At 38.9% G+C, this 17,822-nt stretch overlaps 1 protein-coding gene across 1 annotated transcript; it reads right to left on the minus strand.

Annotated features, from left to right (window-relative positions):
* Positions 1–1,882: 1,882 nt before the first annotated feature.
* On the minus strand, positions 1,883–17,822 carry RP2 (RP2 activator of ARL3 GTPase). The gene is made up of 5 exons (XM_079309716.1): positions 17,621–17,822; positions 8,960–9,625; positions 7,169–7,283; positions 5,870–5,955; positions 1,883–4,472 (listed from the first exon to the last, which is right to left on the minus strand). The coding sequence occupies exons 1-5, from the start codon at positions 17,747–17,749 to the stop codon at positions 4,389–4,391; spliced, it is 1,080 nt and encodes a 359-aa protein (XP_079165842.1). The 5' UTR covers positions 17,750–17,822; the 3' UTR covers positions 1,883–4,388.

A 17,822-nucleotide genomic window follows, 5' to 3' on the forward strand; every position in this document is an offset into this window, starting at 1 on the left:
TTTTTAAAAGCTTCTCTCACTTCCCCCTCCTTTTCTTCTCTCTTACTCATAAGCAGTGATGACTATATGTGCCTCAGGAAGACTCTGACCACAAAGATTACCAGCAACAGTCATACAGCAACTGGCTATTCTGAAAATGTTAAAGCAGTAAAAAGCATTCTTCTACCAAACTGGACACCAAGATATTAGTGTCTGGACTGTTAATGCTCCATGACTCCCAGGCATTCAGCTAATCCTCCTGCACATCCTGTTTCTACCAGGTTTGATGTTTGCAAAATTTGCCGTATGTAGATGGTTGTGTTGAGAGACAGAGCTCAGAATAGACAGCTTTAAGAAAAACATCCAGGAGGGCAATACAGCAAATGATTATTTTCAGAAATTGTTGTCCTCAGCAAATTCATATAGCTCATACTGCAAGCCCTGCAATCAATGCCCTGGGAATGGGGTAGAATCCCAGAGCCCTTCCAACATTTACTGAAGCAAAATGCAGAGCTACAACACCTTCAGGAAGTGTTACAGCCAGTTGCACCATCCCACTCAAATCCATGGATGCTAGAGACAATTCTTGCAATCTTATTCATAGCTTTTTAAACTGTTGGACTAGAATTTACGTGTTTTTTATCAGATTTAAACATGCCTTGGAAGAGATGTTCCTGCAGACCTCCAAAGGCCTGTCACCCTTGTGGGTTCAGGAGGCTTACTCATTAATTCAAAAAAGAAATGGCACAGAGGTCCAAATGAGTCAACAAGGAACTTGATAGCAAAAGACCAAGAGTTTAGGAACTAATCAGGCAGGCAATTGGGCTGCTCCTAGGTATTAAAGGATTTATTTCACTATAGCCTGCATTAAGTTTTTAGGAAAACAGCCTGTGAAATCAACATCTTTTGAAATTTAACAATATTAACAATGCTGATTTAAATTTGTGCAGAATGCTGAACTTTGCATTAATAAAATCTAAATACTAAAAAGCCAGAAAATATAAGAAAATATTCAGCTATGGAGTTTTACTCATGCTTAAGTCAGTATAACTTTTTTTTTTTCCCCTTATTAGTCAGAATGACTTAAGCATGTATTTTGTAATAAAAGGTTAAGACTGCTTTATGGAATGGAAAAAAATCTGTCCAAGTTATGTAAGTGCAGCCTGGGATGTGGATTAAAGTCATGCAAAAATGCATGTATATTAAATATGACAAAAGAAAGTGGGTGATCTTCTAGCAACTGGGGCATGGATACTTCTTCATGTTCATATTTGAAGAAGGGATTGGTAAAAATGGTGAAAATATTTAAGGGCAGCTTTGCTATGACTCAGACACTACACAAAAGAATATTATTAGGCAACTTGGATCCAACTAGGATAGCAAGATGGTTTTTAACTGTAAAATTGTACAATAATAGCTAAAGGTAAACCAAAAGCTTTGATACTTTAAAGCTTCACAATTTTATTCAATATATTCAAAAGACAATTGTATTGATACAGTACTTTATTTTCTTTCCAAATATTTATGCTTAGTGAGAGTACCCTAGACCATCTCTGCTTGGAAGAGTCACATTTCTGACCAGTTTAAAGCCACATTTGGAAATTTATTAAATGTTTACCTATTTTCAGGAGGATTTTATTGGTTTTCAGATATTAAATGGACCTGCTTTCTAAATTATTATAACCACTAAAATCTCCGCCTGAGGAAAAAATCTCTGCTGTCAAAAAAATCACCTTTTTCAGAGGATGAATGCCTAGAGAGTTAATGCTTATTTTTGATTAGCTATGAGTATCTATTTCAAGATATGTCCCTGTTTAAACATAGAAATCAGTTTTTATACCTAATGAAATGTAATTATATTTTTCAATATACTATAATTTCAAAAAGTCTTCAGAGTCCAGGGTTCAAATATTTCAAATGTTTATTATGAATCACATTCACAGTGTAATACAAATTACATTAAAAGCTACACAAGAAATGTACAAAGAATACATGAAACACGTACCATTCTGTAATGCAAAGAATTCCTGACTCTTAAGCTAGAAGTTAGCTTCTTAAGCTTCTGCTAGCAAGAAATGGAAATCAAAAGATAGATAAATAATTGTATTGAGAAGTTCCTTCATTATTTAGGGATTTTTTAATTAAAAATTCTTGATGTCGGTAAACAGAACATCCATGTTAAAAACAAAAAGCAACACTGCTCTTTCCCAGCATGTAGAAAAGTTATTCCACTGATTCAAGCCTAGATTAATTTTCAATTAATCATCCTGTTCTCCAGCAAAAGGAGCCACAAAAGTCTGTTTAGCACTTTGTTTCCAGAGCAGGTTGATGATACAAAAAATAAGCTATAAACATACACATAATCAAGTGTCAGCATGTAACTTTGGAAATAATATATATAAAAGTTTAGAGACCAAGGTAGTTTGGTATATGTACTGCTGATACAAATCACACAATGATGGCTCTGAAGTACATTATACAATTTCAATGTACTGTCCATACCAAAATAATACATTTACTGTACTTGTCTAGATTAATTCCTGTAAATGTTGAGTGATGAGTTGTGGTAGTACTTTGGAAAGCAAGATAAAAATTTTAGTTCTTTTTACAATCTCACTTCACACTTACCAAAAAAAAAAAAAAAAAAAAAAAAAAATCAATCCTTGCTGGCTAAGTGCAAGTAAGTGGTAATTTCTGCTACCAGTTGAATTCTGGTACTGGCTTGATTTTATTTCACTTTGTCAAATAAAAACATTTCAAAGAAGTAGAAATTTTCTTACCTCCAGTACACCAATTGTTTTGTTTATTCAGGAGATATTCTTCCATATTTAATCTATGCATAATTACATCAAGAAGTCCTAAGAACATATTCTCTAGTTTAAACTAACAGCAAGCATTTGCCCAGTAGCAACAAAATGACAGTTTAGAACCTCTCTTGTGCATTACAGAATTATGAATTTCAGAAGAGATTCTTTCATGTACTAACTAAAAAAAAAAAAAATAGAGATGTGTTTTTAGCCACCCACTTTGGAGCTCCAGAGCTGTGAAACTGATGAGTCAAGACTCATTTTCAGTTAAGATTTGCAAGATCTTCCCTTTTGATGGATGACCATAATGAGGAAATTGCTTTAGCACCTCAACACATGCCCAATCCATTGAATGAATTGTGAAGGCTATGCAAACTGGCAAGCCATGTTTTAATTATGAAATTTGGTTTTGTGTGTCTGCATGCACAATTGGTTCAAGTATTACAGAGGGCTTGTAAACCTGGACTTAAGCTGCAAGTTCATGTAGAAAAATCAGTAAGGATATAATATGCAAAAATAAATCAATCATGTATTTAATACCCACATAGATTTTCATTCTAAAAAATATACGTTATTTAGCAATAAGCATTATGAGTGCACATATTCAAATGAATCTCACAAAATGCTGGTAGCACTTCTTCAGTCTGTCTTTAGAATTAATACAAAATAAATCCTATGGCAGTGTGTAGCACTTTACAGCACTTTCTTTATTACTTCTGCATATAAAAGCCTTTTCCTGGGGTCTAGCAAGGAAGAAGGGGTTTTTAATGCCATCAAAGTCTTTCTCTGACTGCTGGCTACGTCCCTTCTAGCAAACAACAATATGCCAGAGGTTTATTGCTCCAAATGCAAAGAAACCTCCCCATGTGTGAGCTGGCAATGCCAGAGGCAGCAGTACTGCCAAAGAACCTGAGCAGACCTTAGAGTAGCTTCAGCAGAGCACTCATGCTCAAGATTCACCTCAAAGCAGAAAGCCTGGCAAGTGCTCACTTACCAGAATGCTGCTGTGACAACTCTTACCATAAATGCTGCTGCAAACAACTTTATTCAAAAAGTGTGCTGAAGCAGAGTAAGCCAAAGTCACAAACTGCTTTTGAAAACATGTTACAAAATTCCTTTCAGACTAAGCTTTCAGAAAAAGTCAACGACTACAGCTTCCTTCCTGGACCCCCAGTGAAAACGAATTTGCATGTGGGAAAATTTTGAAGGGCAAGTTTCACATAAATACACTTTCCAAACAATATGTCTACTATATTACTACTGCATCGAACTTGGATCATCATTGCACTTTTAAAATATGTATAACCATTAGATGTTGTCAAGAAACATTCAAGTGTCAATAGATGTTTAGAAATCACTGTAAAAAAGTTAGTAGAAAAGCTCAATTGCTTTTGAAGTTAAATTTAGGTTCCAAACACAATGAACATGGCTATCTATGCAGTTTACTCCAGTTCAGATAATGTGGTATTAAAAAACACCAGTGGCTTTATAAAAGGGATATATGAAAAATACAAAACTAAATGACAAAACTGCTGTGCTACTCAAGCCAAGTGACATCCAAGTGCTGAGACAAACCGTATGTGAGCACCTTCATGCTAAACTTCACATTCCCATCTGCATGTCAGCAAAATTGTAGAAATTGTCTACATCTTGAGATGCTGAAGCTTTGCTTTCCGATACAAAAACCTGTTTTGTTAAATGAGAAAATAGTTCTGCATCAGTAAAAGCAGTTGTGCTCATTTGGAATCAGTAATGCTTAATTTTAGTTTTGCATTTCATGAGAGACAACTCTGTTGGTTCCCACTGTGTTACAGAACAAATCCTAGTATTCTCTCAGCCCTGATGCATCCACAGTTTGTTATTGTCACCCTTTCCTAGCACACATGCTGGCTGCATTAACCCTTGCCTTCAGGATCAGGAGTTTGGGGCTTCCTTATTCCAGGGTCACAGCTTCAGTTAGTGTCCATTTAGATGTATTTTGATTGGTAAAGTCAACACGACCAGGAGAGTGGGGGAAAAATAAATATACAAAACCCTTTCCTTTAAGAGAAAAGGAGTGTTTGTAAGAAAGATTTCCTTGTGCTGTATTACCCTCAAAAAAACTTCATTGCTTCTCCAGCAGCTGACTATTTTTTAAAAAGTTACTTCAATTACTTTTGCATTCTTCAAATGCCCAAGCTCCAGGACACTCTCCTTTGAAAGCTTTCAGCAAATGAACAACAACTGTCTTGGAAATACTCAAACAGTTGAGTGTAACAGAGAACTCTGTGGCTGTTCACCCATCTTAGTATTCAAGCATTAGCCTCAATCAAAAAAATTAAACTAGATGACTTATTACAAGATGACTGGATTCCAGCAATTGGGCAGCCTAGTTCCAAGTAAGTCTTTTTAAAAGAACTGAAAGACAGCAAGGAGCTGCATGGATGCTATGTCTCAAAGACATTCTAGTCTTCTTTGAACAACTGCCTGAAAGCACAGGGTTTGTCACTCTCCTGTTATCAGGAGTGCTCTAAATGTTCATAAACTTTCTCAAAACCATTACCATGTAGAGAAAGGGAACAGTAAGGAAATAGTAGGTGTAGTGAAAGGAAGCTAAAGGGAAAGAAGCTGACAGAAGAAAAAAGGAACACTGTCTTTGAAGGAAGGCATTCTGTGGTATCCTACAGAGCAAAAGTAAACATGGAGAAAAACTGAAATCCCATCATATTATCTTTCTCATGGTTTAGTAGACAGGACACCACAAAGTTAAGTGACTAAATCCAAGACTTGAAGTGAAACTTTTTTGCACTATAATTATAGAACTTGATTTTGCTATTATGTGAAATAACAGTTTTAAGTGGAAATATTGTATTTTTCAGTGGATGTGGGGATTCAGAACTCTCTTTCCTAGGACAATTTTCTTGTTACCAGCAAGTAACTCATACTTTGAGTACAAAAACCCGAAACAACAACAAAAGCATATTCCAGTTTTACTACCCATTAACCTAACAATATTGTGTAGTATGTCAACACTGTATCTTGACTGTGAAATAGCTCAGACATTCTGTAATATTGGCTGTGAATAAAGCAATACACCAGCTTACCTTGGTCCCACTAAAAACTTCATTTATAGTGCTTTGACATTGTTCTACAGCACCATCTCCGTTGAATTCCAAAGCAACCACTGGACCTAGAAAACAGTTTCATCTAAAATCAATAGTGCTTTTAAGCTTGGCATTGAAACAGTAGATTTCTCAACCCATAGGGAATTGTGAAGCTTGCAAGAAGCGTGATTTTTTTTTTTTTTTGCTTGAGCAACTCCATAACAGCAGATAAAGAATTAAAAAGACTTCAACACATTAACCAAAAAAAAAAAAAGAAAAAACAAAAAGACCAACAATGGTTATCAGCAATTCCATGCCCCCCCCCCTTTTTTTTTTTTTTTTTTTTTTAAGAGATTTGGTCAGGATTCCAGTTTTTAGTTCTTGAAAGGCAGCAATAGCACAAAAATGCTAAGGAGTGCAAGGCATCATGGAAGTGAGTCAGACTAGGCTGCTCAAATAGTGAGCCATTTCAGAGACATCTGGAGTGGGACTGAGTCATTCAAGCATTTTTGCCTCAGTCCCAAGATAGCGAATTGTCTGATTTTTAGACTTGTTCTCACCCACTATTTGCAGATCTGCTTTCTCTGGTTTCATTCTGAACATGGTATTTCTTCCTATGACTGCAATATAACCCATAAGCTAGACTATCATCTTTTAAGTGCAATAGCTTTTGTCCTGTTCTTACAAAGAGCATCACAGACCTCTTATGTCACCATTAAAAAACCTGCATGTTGCTACCAAGTTTGGAAATGTGTAGTGAACTTTAGCATATAACAGGTGATAAGATGTCAGTACTTCTGTAGGAAGATACAAAACCCAGCAGTGGTCATATCAATAGAAAGGCTTTTGAAATGCTCTGGCAGTACAAAGTTACAAACAAGAATTTAAAACACTTGTCTGCTTTATGTACATCTATATTGATTTGCTTAAATCATTTATACAGAAACAGTGAACAACAGCTCAGTGGTTGAGCAGCACTGGTGACAAGTTAGAAGGAGTCTAAAAGCATGAGCTTTTTTTGACCACTCCAGGCAGATCTGCATGTGCCACTGCTCCTGAGCTATGCAGTTGGACCACTAGAGGGGGAGCAGAAACACAAAATACATGTGAAATAACTTGTTTCTGATGCCTTCAGGATTTTTGGCTGGTTTAGGGCCTAACTGAGACTTCCAAAACTCATCTCAACCGGTTTTACACTATGCCCTTCAAATACAAATTTGTTCTTCATTCTTCTTTCTTCTCCAGAACTCTCTAGTGACAGATTTCTGTATCAAGAGGAGAAAGAAAACACAAACTCACCATTTTCCAGCAGTGGAATGAATTCTAATGCACTCTGCTGAAAAACTCTGTGAGCATCCTCTGCCTTCATTACAACTTCTTTAGTCTGTACCAGCTGAAAGCCTTTACTAGTCATCTGTTAACAGAGAAAGAATTTGTGTTAAAAATGCTTCCAAGGCAGAGTTCAACTTGAGTATCCAGATTACACTGTCATAGACTCATTTTTCGCATATGAATTAAGTCTCAGAGCAAAGGGACCCTTTCTGCCCTTTGCAGAAACCATTTGCTTTTTCTACACTTCTGTTTATTTTCATTCCATTCATCCAGATTTTCTCCTCTGCCCTAGTGTACCTAGAGGAATAAATGTGAATGTTTTTGTTTTAGATATTAGGGCCCAGGGTTATATGTTTTTCCTCACAATCCCTCACATGCAGAAACTAATGGGAGTTAAAGGCATTCAGCATCTGGAAACAAGCAGTCAGTTCTCTTTAGTCTGCAATAGTATAAATAGTTCAGTCAAGCATTAGCTCAAACTCTCTTCTATCCACTGCTGAAGTTTTCGGTTTTGGAACAACAGTTAACAACGTTTGAAAACACATATACACATCCCACCCCCACATTTTTACTCCAATTCTAATATGAAAGTAAAAGCATGTGGGAAAGGAGCAAATACATTTTTACTTCCAAAACATCCATTAATCTACAGAGCAGCTAGATTTCCACAGAAACTCACTAACTAGTCCTTTGGCATCTTCTTAACTCCAACTTCTAAATGACTACTAACAGAGGAGAACACATCTATTACCCTCCTCCCATAGCTATTGCTTCATCAGAAAAGAAACCACCCATAAGTATCATTATCTCCCTACACCCAAGTAACTCAGTAGCTCAGTCTCATAAAAGTCCAACTGGGCAGTGAGGAGGCAAGGAGATACCCTACAGCTTTCTTTCCTTGCAGACAAAAACCCAAGGGAAAGAGCTCCACCACATGTTTAGTTGATTACAGAACACTGTGATCAGCAGCTTTTGCAGATAACACTCTCAGATTTTGTAGCCCATGGTTACTGGCTCTGCTCTGTGACATCCTTGGCACTTCAGGATGGTGAAAGCAGCCAGCCACTCCCAGGTTTTAGCCCCAGGAAAGTACAAATTCAGCCAAGCTTGGAAGCTGCTCTCTCACAGGCAGAAAAAATTAAAAAGACTAAGAAGGGAAAAAAAAAAAATCAATAAAAAAGCGCTGTTTAAGTCATTGAAGACACCTGACTATCCATGACAAACATTCACTGCCCCTTTCAGAAAAAATGTTCCAACACCAGATGACACAGGGGATACATTTAAACACCTTTTTTTTTTTGCTTTTTTTATTTTTTTTTAAGAGTTTCTGTTAGTACTGGAGAAACTTTCATGACAGACTTTTGTTAGCTGAGACTTTCAGGACAATAAGCTAACAAATTAATCTGTTATGTCCCTTTCACAAGCATTTCCAGTCACTTACTCTATATTTGACCAAGTTCATTCAATCAACTGCACATTTTCTTCAGGCCATGGCTTTGCAGTGCCATGATGGAAAAGTACACCAGAACTGTTAGAGCATAGATGTGCCACTCACAGGATGTCAACTGTAAAGCAACTGACTGATCAAATGAGATTCGGTCTCCTATCTTGCTTTAAGGTTTTAAACAATGCAGTTGATCAGTATGGTCAGTAGACAAACTGAGCCTTTATATTCTCCCTTCAGGGAGAATCAGAGGCTGTTCAGAGAAAAGTCTAATTAGGAATTGAAAAACCTGAATGAAGACAAAGGTTGCTTACCTCATCAATTAACTTCCTGGCATTTGCAGTTGTGTAGTCACCAGCAAAAAACACAGCCAAACACGATTCATCGCTGTTTTTCTGTCTCTGCCCTTGAGTTATTGGTACTATGCTCTTTGTAGCATCAGTAGAAACCCTGACAGCTTTCAGCTCCTCAGAGCTGGGCAGAGGAACATAATCTTGGACTACAGCAGTTTCAGGCAAAAGGCCCCAGTTATTTTCTCCAGACACAGGAGTAAAGTCGTGGATGTTGCTCCATGTGTTATTGAAGATACTCAGACCAGCATCTTTAAATTGCAGAGCAAGCTCGGGGTAATAGTACTGGAAACATCCAAATTTCATACCTGTGGAGGATTCAATAATGGGCTGGGTGGCACAGCACAAGAACACCTCCAGCTTCCTGCAGTCCCGTGCACGGAACTGTTGACAGGCAACCACACATTTACAATCTTTGCAGTCACGGAAAAACACGCTGCCTTTTATTGGTCCCAAAAAGATTTGGCAATTGACACAGTCGTCAATCGTGATTGTAGCAGAATGGTCAAATATGTAGATTTTGCAGTCCTCGCAGTCCTGGATGACAAATTGTTGCCCTGCTACTTTTCCAGGCAGTCGACCCACAGTTTCATTTTTAAGTCCAGAGAAAGTGTAATCTTTGGGATCAATCTGAAGGAGGAATAAAATTAAGAAAAAAAGGTTAAAGTCTTCAAATGTGAGAATATTATGCTAAATGCCCATTGATTTGCACTATTGATTGAAGTACCACTGAATTATACAGAAAAAACTGCCACAAGAGTCTTAAAGGAGTGATGAAAGATCAGAAGTAATTCTTTTAGCTAAACTAAGAAGTGAGACTACACTTCTGAGATGCTCCACAGGAATTAAAATTAAAAAAAAAAAAAACAAAAAAAAACTCAGCTTGTCCTTTAATTAAGGGGTAAGGGGAGCTAGTTTTAACTGTGGACTCTGAACTGTTTCAACAAGGATGAGGGTTCTGGGTAAAGTAGTAACTGCAATAAATAAATTGTCCAACATACTTAAAGATTCATAAAGCCGGAGATACACAGTATTTCCTTTTTGAGTAGTTATCTTGGTCATATTTTATCACACTCAAGGCCTTGCAAGGAAACCTTATTGCTGTCAAGCAGTATCTTCTCTATCTACTATGTTTGCAAACTACACAGACTCATTACTCTGTGCCACAGCATTATCTTGTGCTAACAAAGACAAGATTTTTGGGCTAACAAAACATACAAGATTGTTTTAGCTATGTCCAAGAAGAAAAAACTGGCAGTGGTGGTACAGGGGACATGTTTGCAGATCTCTCCACACTCCAGCATCCCTCTCGCTGGGGCAGAATGCTTGAGGGAGGCTGTGGCTTTCCCTGGGACTTTCCTTTAGGCAGCAGCAACTCATGAGCCACACAGCACCTAGGATGGATGTAATACAGGTGGAAAGAATGAATAACATGGCCCATGCTGTCCTAAAACCTAAGGAATCTGAGCTGGCTTATTTCTAGATATAAGTTAACTCTCAAGCCAACTACAATTCCTGGAGCAAATTCTATTCTGCCCTCTTGTGAAAGCTCATTAAAATAGCACTTAGAAGTGTACCAGTGAATGACAAACACAAGACCACTTCACCAACCTGCTGTTTGATTATCAGCCTTCAGGCTCCTAAAATTTGCTGTAACATGCGTTACCACAGTTTCAGTGCAGTCTAATTTCTAAAAATGCTTCGTCCTAGCATGTCAAACATTGACACAATATTTAGAGACCAGCAAAAGGCATAAACCAGACATTCATGAAAACAGACTAGGTAGATTTTGACTGGAACAGCCAAAGGAAACTAAAAATCTCTATCAGTTGATAAAATGTATTCCATTCTATGCAACATATATGATCTTCAGACAAGAAAGATTTGCAGATGATGAATCTTCCAAATAAAATGCAAGTTGAGGCAATGAAGATGGCTTCCTAGAATTCTCTCCTCAGTCATATTTAACAGTACACATCCAGGAAAGTTAGCTGGAAGTGTTACAAATAAAACTGGGAGACTCAAAAGATAAAGAATACCTCATGGAGACTCAGTCACACAGCATACTTTGGATTCAAACTCTCCAAGGTCTTTAGTCTCAAGTAATGTTACATATTTGATCCATACACAAGTTATTAACCCTCATGATCTCTCTTACTTGAGAATATAAATATTAAAATTGCTTTTGTATATATTCTTCCCAGGCATCTCCTAGAACATTAATGTGTGTTTGTGTATTTCTGCATGTTAGGTCTTTGAGTTTTTTAAATAACCATGGGAGACAGACTTACTACTTTCAAAAGACACACATAGAGGAACAGCTACTTCTCTTAGGAATAAGAAGTTCAGTGTTTCCAGAACTTACAGGTTTTTTTAAACTTGGAACCTAAGCACATCTTTCTGAATTGCTCTGCTCTACAAACTTCTGAAGCAGCACTAACTTATCCTACCCAGTGGTCTTTGCAAGGATGTGTCAAACTTTACTTGGCAATTTTATTTAGGCCTAGGTGAAAAACACTGGTCAACAAACTCACAGCTTACAGAAAATTTCAAATGAGAGTTTTTGAATAAGAACAGTAACCAATAAAAGTTCAACTTACTATCAGATTCAGGAACTCCTCTTTATTTGCCTGTTTTCCAGAACAGTTCCACCCTGACTCAGCTTTTACTTCTCAGTTTGTTTGCCATGCCAGGGAATTTGCACATTTCCTTTAATTTTGCTTTCCAAATATCTTTTTAAAGACTAGAAGCATTTATTGAATAACACTGCAGAATAGACTGGAGAGACTACATGAAATAGATTTGATGCTCTCTCTCCCCACTGGGTTATTGGCCCTGAGAGGAGGGAATAATAAGACTATAGCAGATATAAATATTTTACTTCTCCTGGATAAAAGAAACACAACAGAGAAACAGGCTTGAAGGTGGAACTATGATTTTGAGGATGCATCATCAACACCTTATATACTCATAGGATTACAGAATAGTTTAAATTGGAAAAGGCCTCCAAGTCCATCAAGTGCAACCATTAACCTGACACTGCCAAGTCCACCATTAAACCATGTCCCCAGCTGCCACATCTACACATCTTTTAAATACCTCCAGGGATGGTGACTCAACCACTTCCCTGGGATGCCTGTTCCAACTCCTTCCATCAAGAAATTTCTCCTAATGCCCAATCTAAGCCTTCCCCAGAGCAACTTGAGGCCTTTTCATCTTGTCCTATCACTAGGCACTTGGGAGAAGAGACCAACCCTGACCTCCTTCAGCCTCCTTTTCAGGTGCTTTTAGAGAGCAATAAGGTCTCCCCTGAGCCTCCTTTTCTTCCAACTCAACATCCACAGCTCTCTCAGCTGCTTAGTTCATATTCACCATCGCTGAAGTTTTCAGATATCATCAACAGGTTAATATTAAATCACTGCAACCACCTTCCCTCCCCTAACAGTGAACAACTGCTTCTTAAGCCCTGTATTGGCAACATAGCAGAGAAAGCAGGCTAGGAAAGCCAAAAGACACAGAAGAAAGTAACATCTGCAATCTTGTACAACCATAACCAGGGCTATGTACATTTCTCTGCCCATTCCTTTGGTGCTCCATTGGCTGTAAAAGCTTAAGCATGTGGCAGGTCAGGAAAACTCAACTATTTGATAACTCATCTACTTGTCCTTTGTATTTGGATAAAGTTTAAAAAAAAACATTGTCCACTTCCACCCATCTCACCCAGACACACGCTTTACTCTCCAGCCCTTACCAGGTTTGGTTTTTTTTTTTTTTTTCCCCAGGCTAATATGAGTTCAAAAGGTGACAGTTTCATAGCAGTAACTTCCAATATTTTCAGCTGAATTTAAAGAGTTCTTAGAGTAGATAAGAGTCATACATTAATAGATATTAGCACAGCTCAGGAGTTGAAACCTTTAACTGAAGTGGTTATGTGCATGTTCAGGAATTACTCCATAGAATGACCTAAAAATAACCAGATGTGATGATGAAAGTTAACCCTTCTAACAAGGCTAATTTTTTTTTTCATCTCAAAACAGGCACAGAAGCCTAATCTTGGGTCATTAGCAATTACAATGGTGAGGAGTCTGTTACAAAGGGCTAGAGGACAAATTGTAAGGAGCAAGGATTTTAAAAGAACAAACAAAAGGAGAGAAGTGAAGGCAAATGAGTTTGTCATGGCTGTTTACAGCTCTAGGACATCCTGTTACAACTGCAAGGTGCATTAAGCAGCTTTCCTTCCTGCTTATCCTGCAAGAAGGTCAGAGGCTATATGAAAGCTGCACATGACCTACCTCTCTTCAGCCACCATTATCCAGTTTACTGGAGCCAAAACTGAGCAGCTCCCATTTGGAAAAAGACTTGGAAGTACTAGATCTTCACAGTTATTAGTGATAACAATACCTAGAATCATAACTATACCTAGATTATAAAGGATCTCAGTATCTTGAGGTGTTTCTGGTATGAGTTCATGTCTTAGCAAGACTTTTTCACAGGGTCCACCAGGGAAAGAGTTTCAGTCAACAGTGACATGCCCCTACAAATATGAGAAGTTACTGCTGTTCTTAACAGGTTACAGTTCTCCTCCAGTTACCTGTGTCTAGGCCGCTGAACAAACAGTTTGTAAAGTGTTTCTAAATCACTTGCATTAAGGTTTTCTCTTTTAAATATAATTCTCAAAAAAATCATCCCCTATTTCTCTAAGTTACTAAAGATGGCATTTTGGAAATGAACTTATATACAGCTGATGACATACAAAAGTTGGCTGCTGACCCAGTGACATTAAAAGCTGCAGCTATAGGGTAAGCATGCCAACTTAAGAAGCTTTAAGCACTATTTTTGTCAGCAGGGGAATTAACATACGGGAAATAAGAAAGAAAAGTGCATTCCCAGGCCTAGACACTTCTGCATATTCATACTTGCATGGGTTTGGTGCCCTCAAGTAATGAGTTGCAACATCTTCTGGAGATTGCTTGTTGAAGTTACTCAGCCACTGGTAGATTTCAAGATTCTTGCACAAGAAAAGGTGGAAAGAATAGTGCAGGTTCCTGTCACTAGCAAACATTTTTTAATTTTGGAGCATCTCCTGCATACCCTGACTTTAAAAGTGGCCAATACAATAGCCTGGATGCTCATTTTATTCTATTCTTGGGAATCTTCATGCTTTCCCACAATGCCCATAACAGCATAAAATGGTTATCCACATTCAACCAAACACTGTCAAATACTGCATACAGAAAAAGTGAAAGAAGAAAGAAACCAGACCTGCCACAGGTCTGCATTTGATCTAACTGGAAATATGGCTTAACATCAAGCTTCTGACTGTTTCCCAGCTGATCTGACCACATTTTGAGAAATACAGCAGTAGTTTGTCTGGTGCACCAGGAAGCATAAGGGAGACACATTGGATTTAAAGACAAAATAATTCATTGTTCAAAGAAAAAAGTTATTTTATCAATATTCCAAAATAAAATACAAAATGGCTACCTAAACAAGATCTAGACAATTCAAGATACCCGAGTCAGATCAGATGACTCATGAAGAATCGTCAAGTGTAAGGTAACTAACAAAATATTATCTGTGATTTAGGAAAAAAGTTAAACCTCTTGAGGTTTTTTAACTGTTTAAATACAGCTACATAGCACAATAACAATGATCACTGCATGTTTCCTATCAACTAAACCAGTAAAGTTGCAAGTCAGTCGATATAAAACAAAACTTCACTTGTTCCTCCTGAAAGTAAAAAAAAAAAAAAAATCTGGGAAGGAAAGTCCCTCTAACCTCTAAATGCCACTGTGGTCATAATAAATCTAATCCTACCTACTTGAACATGAGACAACAGCAAAAAAGATGATGCAGCTATTTTGTTTCTTCTCCTGTGGAGGTCATGAGTGTATCTGCCATCACAAGACACAAAATCCTCAGTTCCTGTCTGTACACACCCACATTCAGTTACTGCTGATAGCCATACAGTAGGAAAGGAAAACAATCCATGTGGAAAGCTAGCTGAAGGAGGCTGAGAAGGACTGGTCACCACCAAGCTCCTCTCCCACATTTGGTCAGGAAGAGACTCTCATGACAGCCCAAAGACATCAAAAGACATAATAAGTCCTCAGGATGCAAAGCAGTAATATCAGATTCTGAAATAAACTGTGCTCTATTTACATGCCTGGATTGAGAATCCCAGAGCAGCAAGAAACTGAATACTCATCCTTCTCCTTTCTATTTTCAAGATAATCTCATCCTTTGGTTTTCTATCATGTTCTACGTAAGCTTCACACAGTTCTCTGAACCCAAGGCTCAGTAAGCATTACAGAGACTCCACCAGATTTACAATGCACTCCAAATTTGATTAACTTCTGCATACCTTAAAACTTCTGTCATCACTTGATAAAGCCACACAGAAATTTGAAAAGGCTCCTCGAATTCATATACTTTTCTTAATTTCAATTCAATTATCATCATCTTATAATATTTTCAATTTAGAATTTTGTACCGCATGGTCCATTTTTGGAACTATTACACAAGAGTTACATGGTCACTAGGATATCTTTGTCTAGAGCTACACTAGCAGGCAGTATCAATACTAATCATCATTTGCCATCAGAACATGATTAAAATAGGCTCAACTAGCAATGATGTCCTTCAGAAGCAGAAGAAATCGTTTTGTTGGAGAAATTCATCAGGTACAACCACCCCTCTACACATCCCAAATCACACAAATATGCACACAACTGTGCCTACATTTTTCTGCCATGTCAGAATGGCATTAGTTTACAGGAAGACAGCTGGAGTGTCTGAGCAGCAAGACATAGTCACCTGTAAGAGCATACAGAGCATAGTTTCCAAAAACTACAGACAATTGCCAAACCTGCTTGTACGAGTGCACTATATAACCACAACAGCATCACCAAGTAGGAGAGCCTAAAATTAGAAACACATCCCCAACCCAAAAAAACATCAAAAAAAAACAACTTAGTACATCTGTTGACAGAGTTGAGGTTTTCAGAGTTTAGAATATGATTCAATGCACTTGATGGAAAAAAAAAAGGAGTCTTGATGCCACAAGTTTTCCAACTGACTTCCATTAAACTTTGTGTACAAACACAAACTTGTGAAAGAAATAAATATATGTGAAGCATCAGAAATGAGAAAGCAATAGACAACAGGACAAGGTATCACAAACAACATTTAAAGTTACTACATGAACACTGACAGGGCATCACTTAATACAAACCAGTATCAGCAAGCTTAGTGCACTAAGTGCTCAGTACTCCTTCACCTAAGTTAAGGTGACTCTGGGTGCTTTCCTGGTTTAATGTATTAATCTTGCACCCAAAAAGCCCAATGAAAAATAAGGCTGCAAAGAGCAAGAAAAATTAACTTAGACATTAGATAGCCATTCTTAGGCTGTACAGTACAAAATGAAGCAGCTAATTTGATGGTTTACACAGTTCACTAGCACAGCCCAAATTCACTGATTCTTCTGGTTTCAAAGAATCTTTTATAGAAGGGAGGAAGTTTTACATGCAATACGTGACTGACTGGCTTTTTTTACTCCACAGAGATAGATTGTTGGTGCTATAACAGTTTCATATGTTAGCTTGAGCCTACTTCCAGCAAGTTAACAACAATCATCTCCTTAGCAACAAGGCTGGCTATTCTCTGAATCAAGTCTTTCTATACCCTGACTTGAGGGACACCCTAGAGCACTGGCCATGTTTTAAAAACATGCAAGCTAAACATTCAAATAAGTTCACACATTTTTGTTTTTATACTTGTAAAACATGGCCTAAAGGTTTGAGGATTTTGCTTGTTGAAACCACATCAATTGAGTTTATCGCCCCAGTTTCTGCTTCCCCCACCAGCAGGCAGCTGGAGAGGAGAGGAAGAGAGGCCTAGTAGAGCTACAATGTCATTATATATTTAGGATGTGAAACTTGAAATGAGGCTAGGAAGAAATACATTTTATCCAGCATTTAAATGCTTTCCCGCTTGAGTTCTCCAGGAGCTCTGGTAACAGTATGGGGAACGGTTTGTCTTCATCTGTCATTTTAAGAGCTAACAAGCTCGTTCTACTTCCTCTTAAAGGAAGAAAAAAAAAAAAAAAGCGCAAACACCCAAGCAGGAAGAATCACTATAGACAGTCAGGACACACAGCACGCGTTTTGCGCCTCCGCTGCAATGCCAGGTGTGGGGACTCGCCCGGGCACACATCCCCAGCCATTAATCCCGGTTTGCTCCAGTGAAGCACGCACCCAGGGGACTCCGCGCTGTACCAGCAATCCCGACAGCAGGCGGACACCCGTGGGGACAGTCACAGCCCAGCTGCTGCCCGCAGGGCGCTGTCCCACCGGGAGCAGCCCCGCACCGGGGACCGCCGCTCGCACCGCGGGCAGCCGCGGCACCCAGCGCGCCGCCCTCTCCGCTTGCACAATTCCAGACCGCCTGGTAGAATCCTTAGGCTAAACACTTTTTAATTGCTCGAATAAACGCACTGAAGCGCGCGGACCGGGGAAGGCGTGCTCCCTGCCAGAGCTCACACCCCGCTTAAACCCCGGGCGGCAGGAGAGGGCGAGACGCTGCCAATGGAGAGAGGCGAGACCCCAGCCCCAGCCGGGGCAGTACCTTGGCTCGCAGGTCCCAGCTGTACTGCGGCGCCTTCTGCTCGCCGGCCGCCGCATCCTGCCCGGCTCCCTGCAGCTGCTGCTGGCCGCCCTGGGCCGGCTTCCTGCGGCGGGAGAAGAAGCACCCCATGGCGCTGCTGCCGCCGCCCGGCGGGGAGAGGCTGGCGGCGGGGAAGGGCTCGCCAGCGCCGCGCCGCCCCGCC

Source organism: Erithacus rubecula (assembly GCF_903797595.1).
Source record: "Erithacus rubecula genome assembly, chromosome: 1".
Classification (NCBI taxonomy): domain Eukaryota; kingdom Metazoa; phylum Chordata; class Aves; order Passeriformes; family Muscicapidae; genus Erithacus; species Erithacus rubecula.

Excerpts from the sequence above, each read along its gene's own strand:
- RP2 (XM_079309716.1), bottom strand. The coding sequence starts at position 17,749 with ATGGGGTGCTTCTTCTCCCGCCGCAGGAAGCCGGCCCAGGGCGGCCAG. Across the intron at positions 9,626-17,620 it reads GCTGGGACCTGCGAGCCAAG|ATTGATCCCAAAGATTACAC; the intron begins GTACTGCCCCGG and ends TTCCTCCTTCAG. Across the intron at positions 4,473-5,869 it reads AAGTTTTTAGTGGGACCAAG|GTTTTTGTATCGGAAAGCAA; the intron begins GTAAGCTGGTGT and ends TTAACAAAACAG.